The 19,708-nt window shown below is 33.9% G+C and overlaps 1 protein-coding gene across 2 annotated transcripts in view; it reads left to right on the forward strand.

Moving 5' to 3' along the window:
- Window positions 1-19,708, forward strand: part of LOC142327402 (1-acyl-sn-glycerol-3-phosphate acyltransferase alpha-like) — a 209,630-nt gene that overhangs the window by 153,971 nt on the left and 35,951 nt on the right. For both annotated transcript variants that reach the window (XM_075370435.1, XM_075370434.1), the window contains exon 2: window positions 18,824-19,019. In XM_075370435.1, coding sequence (XP_075226550.1) covers window positions 18,829-19,019 — 191 coding nt within the window. In that variant the 5' untranslated portion in view covers window positions 18,824-18,828. The remainder of the gene's footprint in view (window positions 1-18,823; window positions 19,020-19,708) is intronic.

The following is a 19,708-nucleotide window of genomic DNA, read 5'->3' on the forward strand; positions in this document are numbered from 1 at the left end:
GATCGATCTCGGCTTTAACAAAAATCGAAGGACTTTACGTACTTCACAATCGGCGGTATAACAATCGCCTTCATTTTTCACCACGGACAACTCGAACGGTTGAGAAATAAACGGGGACTGACTGTGAAAGTGAGATTTCACAAGTAATGGTACTTTTTCGAAATCTTACAGCCAAAAAAAAATGGTTAAAAATAATGTGAATTTTTTTATCACTTTTGTTATATAATTTGTATTTTTAACATTAATTGGACTATTAACGTTAAATCGTACTTTGACATATGTACGATTCGTAAGTACACAGGGCCAACATATTCTAACAAAGCATAATCTACGCTTGCTTCGCTTGCTAACTCGTCTAATTAACGTTAAATACAATTTATTTATAACTAAAGTAAACTAAATATAATAATTAATCGAACTTAAAAACAACGCAAATAGAGAAGCCGTGAAATTCCGAAAAATTATCCAAGTATAATAATTATAGTGCTAGAAATTAGAAATAAAACTTTAAAATTATTAGTTACTGTGAGGGAAGCGATAGTGTTAGTTTTTGATATATAATGTTACAGTACAGTGTTTAAAGTAAAAGAATTGTAGGATAAGGAAATAAAGTCGATTAAGTGTAGAGAAAGATGTACGATAGTACTTTTTAAAAAGAATTTTAATACGAATAAAGGGAAGGCTACATATTATGTTTTCCGGTTTTAATTAAAATATCGTAGAGGAATACAATGTATAAAATAACAGGTAATTATGGTTGTAGTAAATACCTTGAAATTAAAAATTAGCAAAGAACAACAGGAAGAATGGAGAATCGCACAAAACAGTGACTTTGCCGGTTTGAAAAAATGAATAATTAATCGTTACATGAAAAATTATAATTATAGAACCGAAATAAAAGATGATGTATTATTATAAAAACATTTTACACAGTTGTATGACCTGTAATTTTAATTTTAACTTCATTATTTCCTTGTACCAAGTAAAGGAAGTATTGTGATCGCGAAAATTTTCGGATTCCTGATTTCAACGGAAATAGTCATTTTGACCAACCCTGAATCCATTTTGACTAAATTCGGCATGACGTCTGTACGTACGTATTTCCCATAACTCATAAAAACGATTAGCCGTAGATTTAGGTTAGGACTGTTGTAACATCTAGTTGCGCACATTCCCTCTGAATGCAATCGACTGAACCAAAAGTGGCCAAAAAAGTCCAGAATCCAAAAAAAAAGATTTTGAACTTTTTCTTAACCGCAGTAATAAGCCCTCATTGATGAGAGCTTTACAAAGATATATCATAAGTGGTGCTTATTTTCTTCGGTTCCAGAGTTATAGCCAAATAAAATTTTAATTAATAAAATATTTGGATTTCACAAGGGAAGGTTCGAATCAGACTTCCATCTCCTTTTTTTTAACTTTTTTTTTGAATATATTGATTTATTAATAAATTATTAACCTCTCATTGTAAAAAAAATATACGATGAATAATAATTCAATAACAAAAAAAAATATGAAAAAATATCGGAAGTTTTTAATGAAATAGAATTTTATGTACTTTTCATTTTATGTAAATGTAATTTAATAGGCGTACAAGGAAGTCATGTGTTGTCCACATCAGATTGTTTTTTAATTCGTTAAAACTATTCACACGGTAAAACTATCAGTCCTCTGTAAGAAACCTAAAAAAAAACCCTTATCGAAAAGCATTATTTAGCTTATGGTATTTTGCTAACAGCGCATGAAAAAAGACACCTTAACTCTTTAAATTAAGTTCTATATATTTTAAAAGGAAACATTACAGTGTACCGTTAAAATAACGGTTCAGTTTCAAATAATATTTGGACAGGTTATAACAAATATGATGTGTACGTCAAAACGGAAGTTAACTGTCCAAGTTTTTGATACGTAAGCGAGTTCTATTCCAACCCTAACGCGCTGTCTTAAAAAGGTGAATAGACGCATGAAACTCCTTATTCACAATAATTACGGCGCAGAGGAAGATTCAGCGTGTTTTGCGCCTCGTTAAGTTTAAGTCGGATACCGTCGTGTGTTAAAGAAGAACCATCACACAAAAATAATATTAGCCGTCGAGACAAAGACCTACAGCGTCCTGAACCGATCGCGAGCGTCAGTGTCTGACCAGACTATTGAAGATTATGGAACAATAATGCGGCCAGAAAAAATTAATGCGGAAGTGTTCTGTGAAGTTAGGCTTTCCAAACTGCATCGTTTAAAAACGGCAAAATTAAACGATTTAAATCCGCTAAGGGCATTCTGTAAAAATTAAATTATGATTGGGAGTTTTTAAACGAATCTATTTTCTGCGATGTAGTTACGTTTGGTGCGAGGTGCGTCGGCATAATGTTCGAATATGTGGTAATAAACGTCCACATATCGTTATAGAACAGCAATGTGATAGGCTAAAAGTTAATATATGGAGCGCAGTTGAACGAGAAAGAGCTATCGGTCCTTTTTTTTACCTGAAAATCAGACGAGAATGGTTAGCCCATCCTCCTCGATTTCCAGTTCTTCACCGTATGATTTTTATTTTGTAAATACATAAATATTCTCTATTAAAATAAGAAATTTGGACATTTTAAAAGAACGGATCGCTGAAGCCGTTTAGTCTATCGCGTCGGATGTTTTCCGTCTTGTACGGAAATGCTGCAGGATGTTCTGAAATCGCCCTGCAGACAGCAATGAATTTCATCTTAATGTCTTACGTAGGACCGCTAAAAGAGCGCATAACTAAATCAAATGGATAGGTAAGATTCTCGGGCAGTTTTGTTTTTCATTTTCATGTATACTTCTGAGACTCTGCTTTGTTGCAAAACAATGACCGTTTGCAACTCTACCGTTATTGTACGGAAACACTATATAGTATTCATTCCACAACTAAATTATAAATAAATACACCGCAATGCACTCTTGTTAAGGCTCACGTACTCCCAAAATAGAGTCGGTTAGTAAAGCCTATTAACTTGAAAGTTCAGCCGTGATTGTTAATATAAGCAGTAATAGTATTGTTATCTCGATAACGTTATCACAATAAGCGGATAAAATTTTATTCGTATAACATGAAATTTTATCTAAGTATCAAAGTTTAACGTACTGATGTATGTAAAATGTTGACATAATTTTGATTAATTTTTCTCTGATTATTTGTCTATGCGACAGCAAAATAGATCTCGTACATTAAACGGCGTTATACGAGTCGTAAATATTTATTTCTGATGCGCTTCTGTACTTCGTTGATATCGCTCGTACGACGAATCGAATGGCTGAGAAAACGCTTCCGTTGTAATCGCTTTCTTCATTTCATTCATCAGGATCGATGAAAAATCGTATTCTTTCATCGTCTTATTTATTATATGAAATAAAAAAAAACTCGGCAGGTAAAATCTGATGAATAGTCTGGGATATCGTGGAGATAAAACAGGAAATTAGGACATATTCTGCAAATCATGCCTAACGCGATGAAATTCTGCTGTCAGTCTCTTATCATCAAAAACTTTTTTACATAAAAAATATATTTATATAGTCCATTCGTTCTCAAAGTGAGCGATAACGCTCCCTTGTAGGCGCTGGAGGCCTTCAGGAAGGGGGCGGTAGAAGGCCCACAGAAAAGTGGGGGCGTTCAGGCGGTCTAGGAAGGCGATGACTAGATCGTGGATACCGGTGTTCTTTGGTGGTTGGGTTTCAATTAACCACACATCTCAGGTATGGTCGAACTGAGAATGTACAAGACTACACTTCATTTACACTCATACATATCATCCGCTGAAGAATTATCTAAACGGTAGTTACCGGAGGCTAAACAGGAAAAAAGAGAGAGGAAGGCGATAACTGAGTAAAGAAAAAAAAGGCAAAAATTATGTTTTCCAAATATTTCAAACTAAAATTATACCTACTACCCTAGTATAAAAAATTAAAGGTACACCTATATTTTATGATAAAAAATTATTTTATTCAAACTACTTTAACTTTGCGACCAAGAGGCTTAGAAAGACGAGCTTGAATACTCTACTTCTTGACAGTATACTTCAGATTTCAAAAATCATCAAATTAAAAATAAAATCGGTGAGAAATTGCTCTAATTTAAAATGTAAGTTTCATCTCAGAAATAGGATATGCCACGTTTAAAAACAGTAATTGCAATTATTATTTTTAACAGAAGGTAAATTTCGAAATTTTCGGGAGCGCTAGAAAACTTTTGATTCACAATGTGGGCGATGGGCGAAAAAGTTTGAGAATCGATGATCTAACCCGAATAAGTAATGTGTAATATCCGATCCGGGTGAGGACTTTGAAAACGCATTTCTAAGTATTTTAGATCGTATTTTAAGCTACCGTTTTTTACTTTCGTTTGGATGATACTCTATCCTTTTTTTAACATTTGTATTCTATTTATTTATTATTTTTCATTTATTTTTAAATATAATTCGTTAAGTTTTCCTCTTGAGTACTTATTTGTTATTTTACCGATTCCCCCTACGTATTTAACGCTGACAATAATTTAACTGTAGAAATGCGCATACAGTTTTGTAAATTATTTTATTGACAATTTCTTTATTATTTTCTCTTATTGATTATATATCTGTAAAAGTTTAAAGCGGCTCAGTCCTTTTTTTTTATAATACTTCTATATAATTTTATTTCACGTTAAATATATTAAAAATAACCATTTTCTACATCTGTTATAACGTTTGAATTATGAAACTGAAACCTGTATCATAAGGGTCATCACGAAACAGATTCTCGTTACGGTATAAATGTTCAGTCGATCAAAAGCCTACTCTTTACAACCGCTGACCACTGACCGATCAGAAACTTATATTGTTTAATGTATTAGCTGTTTTTTATTTTTTACTTCGATTTTAATTCGAGTTAGTAGTTAGCAAGCGCAAATTAATTTGAAAGTACACCGATAGGTAACTAAGTTTCTATATTGTACGGTTTATCCTTTTGTTAATTATGTCGGATTCTGAGGAAGAAATGTTTTATACTGATGGATATTAATATCGCCACAGAAATGTATTGTTTAATGGATTTTTTGAAAGATTTAAAAAAAAAATATTCCTTAAACAATGTATTAAATCGTCGATTCAAATCAATAATCTGATAATTTTTTAACCGAAAAAAAAATACGGTATGCAAATCTCTATAATGGCTTCTAATGCACTCTTGTGAAGTTTTCGACGTTCGCCAAGGCTCGTGTCGTAACTCACTTCGCAGTCATGCAATAATAGCTGTTATTATAAGCTCGTCACATAATGTACAACTATTATGCATGTATTGAAAGAATAATTTTAATATTTAATTACCTACATATAACTATGTACCACACGTACCATTTTGTCCAGAATGACGGTTGCAAAAATAGCCTGCACGTTTTACATGGATTTACGATTTCACATCGATGATGATGACGATGCAATCATTAAAGTTACGTAAATTAATCGATCCTTACAGAATTGTAATATAAACTGATTTGTTATGACTACGAATCTACATCCAGTGAAATAAAATAATTTAGATAAAACAAAATATTTGACAATGGTAGATTACCACCGGGTTGGTCTAGTCTTCGTTCAACGCGTCTTCGCAAACCAGCTGATTTGGAAGTCGAGAGTTCCAACGTTCAAGTCCTAATATAGGCCGTAGGCAGTTACTTTTACAGGGATTTGAATACTAAACCCACCTGGTTGGTCTAGTGGTGAACGCGTCTTCCCAAATCAGCTGATTTGAAAGTCGAGAGTTCCAGCGTTCAAGTCCTAGTAAAGCCAGTTATTTTTACACTGATTTGAATACTAGATCGTGGATACCGGTGTTCTTTGGTGGTTGGGTTTCAATTAACCACACATCTCAGGAACGGTCGAACTGAGAATGTACAAGACTACACTTCATTTACACTCATACATATCATCCTCATATTCATCCTCTGAAGAACTATCTAAACGGTAGTTACCGGAGGCTAAACAGGAAAAAGAAAGAAAGAAAGAAAGGGATTTGAATACTAGATCGTGGAAACCGGTGTTCTTTAACGGTCGGGTTTCAATTAACTACGCATCTCAGAAATGATCGACCTGAGACTGTACTTACGATCGACTTGAGACTAAACGTCACTTACGCTCATACATATCATTCTGATTCATCCTCTGAAGTAAAATCTCCGGAGGGAGGCTAAACAGGAAACAAAATTACCGGTATTTAAAAAATAAAACTCTTATCCACGACGTAGCGCCACACTAAAGGATGCTGTCCTTTGCATTTTTCTCACACGTAGGTTATTCTTAATTCATACGTAAACATTTTTATTCATCATTATATAGTTTTTTTACGATCAGTTTTTGTGACAACGATCGATCAGTACGTAAAATTTCAGCGTACAGTAGAACTACAAAAGACTGCGTTCTTTCACTGTTGCAGAAGCTTTACTTGTAATTGTTTTCGCAAAGGAGCGTGGAAATCCTGCTGTAGACAGAAAATTTTGTATAGTATAGTTCTGCATTCGTAAGTGTAGGAAGAAAGAAAACGAAGATCTCGTAGACAATAAAAAGAAGAGAGCATTTCGGCGGAAAAACGCGAAATATCTGGAATTAGAAGAAAAACATGCTATTCATATGGAATATACGTCGGTTTGGATACACGATTTCTACAAAAATGTGTCAGACGAGTACCCTGGAAATCGTCGATGAATTAAATATCAGTTGGGATTAATTTAAAGCTACTCTTAAAGCTAAATACGTCGATTTCTTTGCCGACATAATTATTTTTATTTAAAGAAGGACGACAATAGCACAGCGGCAAGCGTATGAAGATAAAAATATAAAGTTTCACAGATATATCGTGAATTACACCCTTCAACAAATCGGTAATCTGGACTGGATAACGATGAATTTCGCAATAAAATCAACTGTTAGATACGAACTGCCTGTTACAAAAAACAACGTCGCTCGGTGATGCTGACTTATTGGTTCGGTCGGAGAAAATTACCTCCGTATGTAAACCGATATTTCCAACTGATATGTCGTAATTACACAAGAAAAGGGATTGATGAATAATGAATTAGTACTGGACTGGATTAAGTACGTCTTTGAGCGTCGACCAAGCGCTTTATTACAAAAACCTTCCGTACTTGTATGGGACAAACGCTCGATGACGTAATGCGAAGACTGATCGCTGGAAAATGTGATCAAGTTATTATTTCTGATTGAATGACATCTATTCTTCAACCCGTTGATATCTGCTTTAATTGACCGCTTAAAAGAAATTCCGCAAACACTACACAAACCGGACGGGGCCAACACGACACACAAGACTACAACATCTAGTATAATTTAAGTACCGTCTTTCATACAAATTTGCGAGCGGGTTATTGTAGCTTGGTCAAGATACAGGATGATTAAAAAAATCGTTCAAGAAATATATTTTGAACGCTGTCGCGAGAATTGAGGTCAATTATTTGTGGTTGAAGTTAATTGAAATTCTGCGGATGACGCCTAAGCAGCACTGATGACCGCAACCAAGATAAATCCTACTATAATTTCTATGATTTCAATTAGGTTATAATGTTTTATTTAATGATTTATTGACGTATGCAAATAAAAAATACTGTAATATGTTCAGTCTTTTACGGTGATTTTGTTAATAAAATTGAAAAAAGTAACAATTTTTTTTTACTTTTATTACTTACACCAATCTAAATGCTACGTGGTGAATGGGTGTATATTTCTCTTTATTATCAGCTTGTCATTTAAATCTATTTTAATTAAATTATCCCTGATATTTGTCTTTAAAGATGATTGCACGCATTTCAGAAGTACGTCGTATTTACCTCTGAATTTTTATCCGAACCAAAACATTTAACGTTTTATTATGTCGCTAGCAATTGCACATCGAAAATTGTTCGACTGATGATTTTCCTTTTAACAAAATTGCAAAGCTTGTTTCTAAATTCTGCAGTTAATAACCGACATTTTCAAGAACATTTGTTCAAAATTGCAATCTGTTTCTAATTTTTTTTAAATGTAAAGTCTTGTACATTTGTATATAGTTTTATAGTAGTGATTTGCATACTGAATGAAAAAACAAATAGTATTAATAATTTTATCGGTGACAAAGTGTAACAACATAAAATAAAATTAATTTCTGATTAGAGTTCTTAATTTTTTTTTAAACAGTCCATTCTACGAAATCATTGTGCATTATATTCGATTTTATTATTATTTTTTTTATTATTTGTTTTCTTAAAGTTGTTTTTTAATTGTACTTAGTGAAAAAATATTTTGTTTTGCGTGGTATCTTGTTCTACTATTTATTACAGAATGGCTTGATGCCGTGCCAACCTATAAAATCGGTCGGAATAAGTCCGATGTATGGATTTTACAATGGGGACGCCGGGATGCCGTCTCTTATACCTTGCTTCTTTATTTATTTAACTTTTTTCTTCAACTATGCCCTTCCTTTATTTATGAATTATAGTATATGTAAAATCTAAAAGCGGTCCTCCCTACTAGCTGCCTCTACCTGCCACCTCAACTCCACTCCTGTAACCCGGTCATAAATACAGTGCAAGTTATTGAAAATGTATTAATGTGACTTTCGGAATATATACTATATTGGCTGATGGTGTGAGGATAATTTGCCCCCAAGAAGCCCTGGGTCGGCTCCGGAGTTCAACTGGGCCCCGGACCGTCTAGCCAGGAGCCCCGCCGCTTAGCCAGATGGTCGAGCGAAGCAAACTCCGACCGGCTTGTAATTTTGGATCGTTAAACCGATTGAAAATATGTATGAAAAAATCTGATGTGGACAACACATGACTTCCTTGTACGCCTATTAAATTACATTTTCACTTTTTTTTTAATGAAAAGTACATAAAATTTTATTTCATTAAAAACTTCTGACATTTTTTCTTTTTTTTTGTTGAATTATTATTCATCGTAAAAATTTGTTTGCAATGAGAGGTTAATAATTAGTAATAAATAAATATATTTAAATTAAAAAATAGGAGATAACTGATTCGAACCGATATGCCTTCCCCCGAGATCCAATTATTCCATGAATTAAAATTTTATTTGGCGATAACTCTGGAAACAATGAAAATAAGTACCACTTATGATATGTCGTTGAAAATCTTACAATGAGGGCTTATTACTGCAGTTAAGAAAAAGTCCAAAATCCATTTTTTTGGATTTTGGGCTTTTTTGGGAACTTTTGGTCCAGCCGATTGCAATCAAAAAGGGAGGTACACAACCAGATGTTATAACAGCGTTAAATCCAAAATTTCAACATCCTGTGGCTAATAGGTTTTGAGTTATGCGAGATACATACATACAGACGTCACGTCAAAACTAGTCAAAATGGATCCAGGGGTGGTCAAAATGGATATTTCCGTTGAAATTTGGAAACCGAAATTTTTCCCGATCGTAATACTTCCTTTACTTCGTAAAACGAAGTAAAAAATATATAAATACACGGTATTTTATATTCCTCTTTTAGGTATTTTCTGTTGATTAAAATAATAAAAAAATGATAATGTTAACGTTAACGAGAAGCGCTGTATTTACCAGTAATTGCTGAAACAGTAAAAATTACGTTACAAAGAAATAATTGAAACATGGATATGGGATAAAATTGGTGTTTTTGCTTTTTTAACGTGATTCCATATTCCTTCAGTAGTTTCCGATAAAATTTGTCCGGAGTCGCCAAAAAATTGAAATCGAGAAAGTATATTATTTTTTGAAGTTATGCTTAAATTTACTTCGTTAAACTGCTTTTAAACAAATAAAACTTAGTAATATAATTTGTAATGAATTTAAATTTGGAAAATAATTTGCTTTGTTTAAATCAGAACACACCGAAAAGTATCAAAAAAATATTATAATTTTAAACTAAATTAGGCTTTTTTTATTTTTATTTATTTATTTGATATCACAGAAGGATGTTAGAAACAATATTAACGTCCTAAAATAAATTTAAAACATGAAAAACTAAGTAAAATACTGGTGTTATAGCAGTCATCCGAGCAACATGTAATAATTGGAAAATTCAAAATTACATTTAAAAAATATTTTATTTCATATGTTGGCAAAATTAAGAGATAATTTAATGTTAAGTTTAAATCTCATCTAAGGTTCTGAGATTCAAATCCTGGTAAACGTTAGTTGCTATTGTACGGATTTAAAGTCTATTAAATTAATTATCATAAATGATCATAAATCATAATTGATCATGATCATTAATTATCATAAATTAAATACATTATCATAAATGGTCGACGACTTGAGGCTATGCAAGACTATTTTATTTACAAGTCATACATATTACACTTACAAGTTTTACACAGAACTAGCAGTTAATGATGTTAAGGAACAAATTAGATCCGGAGTAACAGTACAAGGTGAAAAGATAAAGATGCTACGATTTGCTGATGATACAATAATTCTAGCTGAAAGTAACAAAGATTTAGAAGAAACAATGAACGGCATGGATGAAGTTCTACGCAAGAACTACCGCATGAAAATAAACAAGAACAAAACGAAAGTAATGAAATGTAGTAGAAATAACGAAGATGGACCACTGAATGTAAAAATAGGAAGAGAAAAGATTAAGGAGGTAGAAGAATTTTGTTATTTGGGAAGTAGAATTACTAAAGATGGACGAAGCAGTAGCGATATAAAATGACGAATAGCACAGACGAAACGAGCCTTTAGTCAGAAATATAATTTGTTTACATCAAAAAACAATTAAAACGTTAGGAAAAGATTTTTGAAAGTATAAGTTTGGAGCGTAGCTTTATATGGAAATGAAACTTGGACGATCGGAGTATCCGAGAAGAAAAGATTAGAAGCTTTTGAAATTCGGTACAGAAGAATTAAAAAAATTAGATGGGTAGTAGAATAAAGTAGTAGATAAAGTAGATAAATGGGTAGTAGATAAAGTGACAAATGAAGAGGTGTTCCGGCATATCGATGAAGAAAGAAATATTTGGAAAAATATAGCTAAAAGAAGAGACAGACTTATAAGCCACATATTAAGGCATCCTGGAATAGTCGCTTTAATATTTGAGGGACAGGTAAAAGGAAAATAATTTGCATGCAGGCAACGTTTGGAATATGTAAAACAATTTGTTAGGGATGTAGGATGTAGGGGGTATTCTGAAATGAAACGACTAGCGGTATATAGGGAATCTTGGAGAGCTACATCAAACCAGTTAAATGACTGAAGACAAAAAAAAATACATATCATCCTCATCTCATTGGCCCGGGGGGATAGCTTATTGTTCAATAATTGTACTGATTGCAACGTTTACATTAGGGAAATAAATTAAAAAAGTCCTCTCTTAATCTTTTTATTCTTTCGTTGGTCTTAACGTTTTCTTCCTCTTTATATTTATCATCTTCTCTTGATGTTTCCATTCTTTCTTTGTTTGCAACATTTTTCCCCCTTTTTTCATTTTGCTTTTTTTTAACTTATTTTTTTTTAATTGAAATATATTGATTTATTAGTAATTATTAACCTCTCATTGTAAAAAAAAAGATTAGCAACTAATAATAATTTCAATAATAGCAATAAAAAAATATAAAAAAATGAAAAAATCAGAAGTTATTAGTGAAATAACATTTTATACAATTTTAAAAATGTGGATATGTAATTTAATTGGCGTATCAGGAAGTCATGTAATTTCCACATCAGATTTTTCTAAGGACGGATTGAGAGATATTTAATGAAATTTGACATACTTGTGATCGACAGTATCTTCTACAAATAAGTAAATTTGAATATTTTTACCTGTGTGAGCGATCATTAGAATTCTTTTTATCATTAATTCTTCTTAAATATTTCCCTTTATCAAATTATGTTATATTAGATGTTAAACTTTTTGTTGTGAATAAAATGACACCTCCCATGTTCAAGTCTACTGATAAACAACTGAAGTTGTTAAACTGGATGCAAAAATTTGTGTTCGAAATTTTGTGCTTGTTTTACCTTATTAATGTAAAAAGATAACAAGATATGTACGTCTTTATAATAATTATAATAAATCTGATGTGGACACCACATGACTTTCTTGTACGCCTATTAAATTACATATATTTTTTATTACGTTTTTTATTTTTTTTGTTATTCATTATTATTTATTGTAATTTTTTTTACAATCACAGGTTAATAATCGTTAATAAATCAATATATTTAAATTTAATAAAAAGAAAAGGAAATGAAGTCTATTCTCGCCGATGTGCCTTCCCCTTTAAGATCCAAAAATTTAATTGATTAAAATTTTATTGGTCTATAACTCTGCAACCAATGAAAATAAGTGCCACTTTTCCTATAGCGTTGAAAAGCTCTCAATGAGGGCTTATTACTGCAGTTAAGAAAAAGTCCAAAAAGTTTGGGCTTTTTTTGGACACTTTGGGTCCAGTAGATTGCAATCAAAAGAGAAGGTGCACAAATAGATGTTACAGCAGTCCTAAATCCAAAGTTTCAACAACCTACGGCTAATCGTTTTTTTTTGTTTTGCGTGATACATACGCAAAACTCAAAATATGTGCTTGACAGACGTCAAGCCGAAACTAGTCAAAATGGATTCAGGGATAATGAAAATGGATATTTTCGTTGAAATCTGGATACCGAAACTTTTCGTGATTACAATACTTCTTTGCACAAAGTACAAGGAAGTAAAAACTTTTTTTTAGATCGATTAGTACAGATTTTTTTAAATTAAGTGTTTTGTGCCTTTTTAAAATTACCTGAAATGTTATTCAATCTACAATAAAATTATAAACGCAATTTAATTTTATAAACGTTCTCATCGCGTTACATATTTCTTAATAGCTATTTGATTAATTATTTGTGTCAGATAAAATTTTGTCATTATTATAGTAAATCTATGTTACTTTGAAATAAATGTTGTATTTTGTGTCGATAGTTAAGGTGAAAGTTTAAAATAATAATAATAAGCGGTCGCACGTATGGATTCTACAGTAGTCTCAGATCGCCTTGGCCTGTATCATATGGTGTCATTGTCTTTCATAAATACGTGTTTTTAATGTTAAATACTAAACTTCGACGTAGTTACAGTAATATTAATAATAATAGGTCAAGGTCATTCATGGTTATTTGTTATATAACGTGAGTTATTTAATAATTTTTTCCTGTAATACAGAATATGATGTTACCATAACATAGGCTACTTAATTATCTTAGTTTCGGTAATGATGGACGGAAGTACTGGTTTTACTCGGTGTTATATAAAACAGAAGAAAAGTATTGTTATCTGTCAACAGTGACGGCTCGTAGTTAAAATTCGTGGAGGTGCTGTTCCAGAAAATTCTTTTCTGGGCCTTTTCAAGGCCATTGTTAAAGTTTTCTGTAAAATAAAAGAACCAAAAAAAATTAATGAAATAGAATATCTGGAAGCTGGATAATCATCTAATTCTACACTTTATTACATTCAAGAATATGGTACACGGTTTTTAAGCACATTGTCTTAAAAACCGTATTCGGTTTAACCGAATAAATAATAAAATGTCAATACAGATAATATATTTTAGTAATATTAGATAATAACTTAATAAAAGTCCGCTGAAAAGCACTGTAGTCCAACGGTCCTTAATTTAAATTTCCATGTACATAAAAACAAATACATAATTAGCTTTTACTAATTACCTTCTCTTTCGCCATTCCAGCGTGGTTTTGGACAGATTTGGCGATAAAGAGCCCATGCTTTTCGTCATCTTCTGATCGAAACTAGAAAGGGAACGAACAAGGAACGTTCCACACACACGCGGAATAAAAAAAAAATTATCTTCCACTAGCACGCCAGGGTCGACACTGCGGGAGCAACAGTGCTCTCTCCTTTGCAGTCTCGCGTGCAGCTTCGTATGTGCGCATGCGCACAACACCAAGCCGGAACTTGAACTGTGAATCGCACAGTTTCGTACAAAGATTTTTATTTATTTTTTCAGAAACTGGGGAAGCTTAAGGATTATATATTGTACAAGTGTAAAGAAAGAATTAAAGACGAAAGGACTCATTTTATTAATTTTTATCGTAAATATCAAGTGGAAATAAGGGGTTCTATAGTTCAATTGTCGCTTTATCAGCTTCACATTTTCGAAATTTCAACGCCCACCTATTCACAGTACTTTTGTCAACAATTCATCAACGATGAAAAATATTCGTAGGATTCATATTTTCTGCTGTTAAAAATTCTATCACTGCGCGTTGTTTTAACCGTGTTGACATATTGGCTGTACTCGACTCTGTTTTAACTGCTACTGAAAACAAACCGGTAAACTGATTTCATAGCATTGTCGCAGGTTTGTAGGTAGGAATTTAGCTATCATGTGCTGCCACACCCAACTCGATAGTACCTTTTGTCTCCGTGTAGCAATCTAATGTTCAAAATTTATCAGCCGAGCCTCGTATTATAAAATGCCGGGATTCAAATATTGTATGGGAATTTATTTGGATTCATTAACATCATAACTTTAAATTATGTTTTTTAGTATAGGAAAATAAGTGAACATCCTGACCATGTAGGGAAACACCATGTGACAGTTGCGGTCGCCATGCTACCTCCTCCGTACCTAGCCCTTATGGGCTTTACCGGAGGTTATCTTTAAAACCTCGGCAAAAGGCACCTCTCAGCCATTTTCTTGCCTCAGTCAGGAGGTCACCTATGCGAATGCCACATGTGAAATTTCCATCAGTGTACTACTATCCCAAAAAAAAAGAAGAAAAAAAAACAACAGTACATCTTACGTAATTTTCAAGTAAGACTGAGTAAACAAAATAAGGAAAGGAACCAAAATTCACTACTTACCCGAAGGTAAAAGAAGTGAGTTCAACATGCAATTATAATAAAACAGATCAACAGAAACTTAGCAACAACAAAACAAACAAAAGAAGAACGCGGTAAAGCCCAGGCGGCACCCTAAATGCCCTCTGCAATCCTTTTTTTTTTCCAAATAGTGTATGAAATTTTCGACTAATATCCATTCGGCCTGGTTTCGCTAATTGACACGAAGGTCTATCGGTTTCACACCCGCAGTCATTAAGATCGCCTTCCGTGAAATCGTACGATAGCCGTTAAAAGTATAAGGCGTTAAGCCCTCAACAATATATCCCGATAGCTTTTAAACTTTAGCCTACCCTCCCTAACAGGCGCAGCATGTAGCATAATTGCCTCACAGACGCCCTTATACAGGATACTCAAGGTCTTAAAATTAAGACCCCAAAACAGGATTGACCACACGCCGAATATCAAAGAAGGCACTACAAAACGTCTCCGCGATGTTTTGAAGGTGCTTCTTGAATTGCATTTTCTCATTGAGAAACACCCCGAGGTGTTTTTGAGACTGAACGTATTTTATGGGCTGGCCTGCCATCGAAACACGAACCTGCCGTTTCACTGCCAAACGGTCTTTCAGGAGCATCATTGTGGTCTTCTCCGGGATAAAAGTCATCTTTGTTGATTACCCCACAGCCTACAAGCCTGAGTGGTTCGGAAAACTCAACCTTTCTCAGCGAGCATCCTTCGACCAACAGGAGCCCATTATCAGCATAAGCCACAATGCGACACCCGCTGGGCAACCTCAGTCGCAGAAGAGAATCAAACTGGACCATCCACAACAAAGGACCCAACACGTTTCCCTGCGGATACTCCTTGGACAGCGTCTTCCCTATCTCATGGCTGCCCTCGCAGAGCAACATATTCCGATCACTGAAGTAAATTGCATTACCTGCAATTTTCTCACGGTGCATTCTGTTTTTTGCAGTTGATAAATGACCGAGAGCGACCACAAATTGGTGAACGTCCCTGAAATATCTAGGAAAATTCTCCGGACATTTTCCATCTCGTTGGTCGTCACCACCACTCATCGCACGGACTGTGGCGTCCTCAGTACCTTTTCCGGAACGAAACCCGTACTGGTTCTCCATCAATAAGCCACGCGAGGTTAACCTGTCGTTTATGCGAAGGGACAGCACCTTTTCAAAGACCTTACCGATAACCGGTAGTAACGTCAAGGGTCTATAAGACGAGCTAACAGTGTGATCCTTGTCGCTACCTTTAAACTACAATTTAACAATCCCCTTCTTCCAATAAACCGGAAAGTATCCGCCAAACAACAATTGAAAGTACCCGTGATAATTCTCACGCTTACCCCCTTCCGAGCGAATAAGAAGTTTCGTCGATATTTCATCGAACCCTGGGGCTTTACCCTTACCTAAACTACAGATGGCATAAATTATAAATAATTAATTTGTCATATAGTAGTCGATGTAATCAAAAGGTATATAACGTTAATGTGTTCTCAGTCCTATTAAAACCCTTGATCTTTTAATAAAATCATTCTTTTGTTCTCGTGTTCAATTTTTGTGTTTCTGTTAGTTATCTTCTCTAATGTTATTTAAAGTTAATATACCGGTAATATTTTTTTTTTAAGTTTACTGGAATGTGAGTGTAGTGTATTTCTAGATTTGTGTGTACGACTTGAGTTAATATTTTGACACCTTGTCTGATACCGATTCGAAAAAAGGCCGTAAAATGCCCTTAATTAAGTCGTGCGGAAAAACACATAATTTTAAACGTTTACAAAAACGAATTACAGAGTCATCTAACGGCGTTGATTTCGGATGTCGTTAATAAAATGTCCGCTAACATAAGCGGAAGTTGTGCTGCTTCAGTGAACAATGTGATTCGCGAGTATGAATCTGCTAATGAATTACGGTTTTCTAAAAAAATAAATACAACCCCGCAGTAGAAGAAAAAGTTAACGATTTCGATAAAAACGCGATTCGTAAATTTAAGTACATAAATTTTATTTATTGAAAAACGATTTATCTCTGAAAGATAATTCGGTTAATATCTTAGAAAACGCCCCTTATCATTCATGTAAAAAGTAAAATATTCCAGCCGCATTTTGGAAATAGAATGATTTTAGAGCTTGGCTTAATTAAAAAAGAGTGATTTTTGAAGTCTGTGAACTTAAGGTTTAATTATTGCAAAGGGTTTCGCGTATTAAAAGTAATTTAATGCGTACAAAATCGATGAGTTAGCAAGATCCACTGGTAAAACCGTGCTCAACCCGATTGAGTTAATTTGGGAACAAATCAGAAGTTACGTAGCGTCAGAAAATACTGCTTTTAAAATTGCTGTGTTAAACATTTATGTTTAAAAACCTTTAAAACAGGCCAGCAGAATTGAAAAAATTGTATAAACAAGTAACGGATATTGTTGAATCAAATTATTGGGAATTGGATAATATAATAGAAAAAAAATTGAGCCTTCCGTTGCATCTCTTAATGCTGACAGCACCACGTGTTTCTCGCAATCAAATGTCGAAACCTGAATTGAATTTACTATTTATTATCGTAGAAATTTAATCCAAGATATTAGTGAAATTTTATTGTTTGTGGAGAACTTATAATTTCATAACTCTTAAAAAACTCAAATACAATGTCTTCATTTATTTAAATTTAAAAAAAATATATCATTTAAAACATAATAGCGTGGTTTCTGAATATTAACGTCGCATAGTTTCTTTTATGTGCATCAGGATTTACAGAAAATGCTTGTGAATCGACCGCCTGAACACTCTTACGCGCAGTTTGTTTACTAGAACTCTATAAGTTAACTAAATAAGATGTAGATAGTTTTCGCTAAACCCACCGGGTTGATCTAGTGGTGAACGCGTCTTCCCAAATCAGCTGATTTGGAAGTCGAGAGTTCCAGCGTTCAAGTCCTAGTAAAGGCAGTTACTTTTATACGGATTTGAATACTAGATCGTGGATACCGTTGTTTTTTGGTGGTTGGATTTCAATTAAACGCACATCTCAGGAATGGTCGACCTTTTTTTTTTCTTTTCCTGTTTAGCCTCCGGTAACTACCGTTTAGATAATACTTCAGAGGATGAATGAGGATGATATGTATGAGTGTTAATGAAGTGTAGTCTTGTACATTCTCAGTTCGACCATTCCTGAGATGTGTGGTTAATTGAAACCCAACCACCAAAGAACACCGGTATCCACGATCTAGTATTCAAATCTGTGTAAAAATAACCGGCTTTACTAGGACTTGAACGCTGGAACTCTCAACTTCCAAATCAGCTGATTTGGGAAAACGCGAGGAATGGTCGACCTGAGACTGTACAAGACTGCGCTTCATTTACATTCATACATATCGTTCTCAATCATCCCCTAAAGTAATACCTTACGGTGATTCCCGGAGATTAAACAGAAAAAAAACGTTAGTGCTCGTTATGAAAAAATACATCGATCGCCTACCTACAGAGAATTACGTTATGACAAAATTCTGTATTTAATAATTATGATATTTGAAAATAGTTTACTCGATTTAGATTAATAAAATACTGAAATAAATTTCGCTCTATATTCTTAACCTTCATGTGTGTGAATCGTGTAGTTGTCTCTTATAGAATGTAATTTACTCCTCGTCTCAAAATATTGCCACGTAAAAGATGACACTGATAAAATACGATTCGTTGTTCGCGGTTAACCTTTACTTCCTATTCAATAATGAAGTCATATGAATATATTTACACCAAAAACTATCCTCAAATTTCAATAAAAACAGCCTTAAAAGAATCATTAAGTCGGTCCTGCATTCTCAGAATTTAAGTAAAGATCGAGATATACATGCAGTCTGCTTTGTGTGTGTGTGTGTGTGGGCGCGTGCGTGCGTGACAGTGCTTACGTAATAAAAAAATGTTTGTAGATTAGATTTATTAGATTTTTTGGGGGATTTAGTATGTTGCTCGATTTAATTGCTGTTTTTGTTTTTTTGTTTCAGTCGGGATGTTAGCGTTAAGCATCCCTACAGAACTTTGGGGTGGCGGTATACTTTTACTGTTAGTATATCTTTTCAATGCCAGTCATGTGTTCCGGTATTATACCAAATTTTCTGTGTTTATAATTCTCAGCACTATATCAGCTACAATATTTATACCGATTATGTTACTAAGGCCTCGTGACTATAGAAATGCTTTGTAAGTATTTTTTTCTTTTACTTTTAATTTCTAACAGTAAGAATAATAATAATTATTATTACTATAATTATGGTACGGTTAAAGTTGAAATTTATTTTTGAAATTATTCCTAAAACTCATTTTATGGAAGGAATCTACTTTTCTTCCGTAAAAAAATTTCTTAATGAAAATCGTCTTGACCAACTTGACCCGGATATATTATTCCATCTACTGCCTGTCATAAGAGAGCCGCTTGGCAGGCTGTTCTCGGGGTGCCTAAGCTGGGGCTGCTTCCCGTCTTGTTGGAAAGTGGCTTTGGTGAGGATGCTCTTAAAACCAGGAAAGGATCCTAGTGAGGTCGGCAGTTATCTGCCCAACAGCCTCTTGCCGGTAATCGGCAATTTGCTAGGCTAGTTGTGGAACGGCTCTGGGAAAGTATTGAGGTGAACTGTTTTCTAAATCGAGGCCAGTATGGCTTCACGAAAGGGGTTGGCACCGAAGATTGCATCTTAAATGCCCTTGCCGACGTGAAAAGCGCCGACTGTAAATATGTTTTGGCAATTTTTATGGACATAGAGGCAGCATTTCCATTCTTGTGTTGGGAGTTCTGTCCTCTATGAGTCGAAACGCCGCAATGTTCCCCTAACCGTGTAGGCCGTGGTACGTGACTATTTGTCTAACTGTACGGCTCTGTTTAAGGATGTGCACCT

This window comes from Lycorma delicatula, chromosome 7, assembly GCF_047948215.1.
Source record: "Lycorma delicatula isolate Av1 chromosome 7, ASM4794821v1, whole genome shotgun sequence".
In the NCBI taxonomy this organism is placed as follows: Eukaryota; Metazoa; Arthropoda; class Insecta; order Hemiptera; family Fulgoridae; genus Lycorma; species Lycorma delicatula.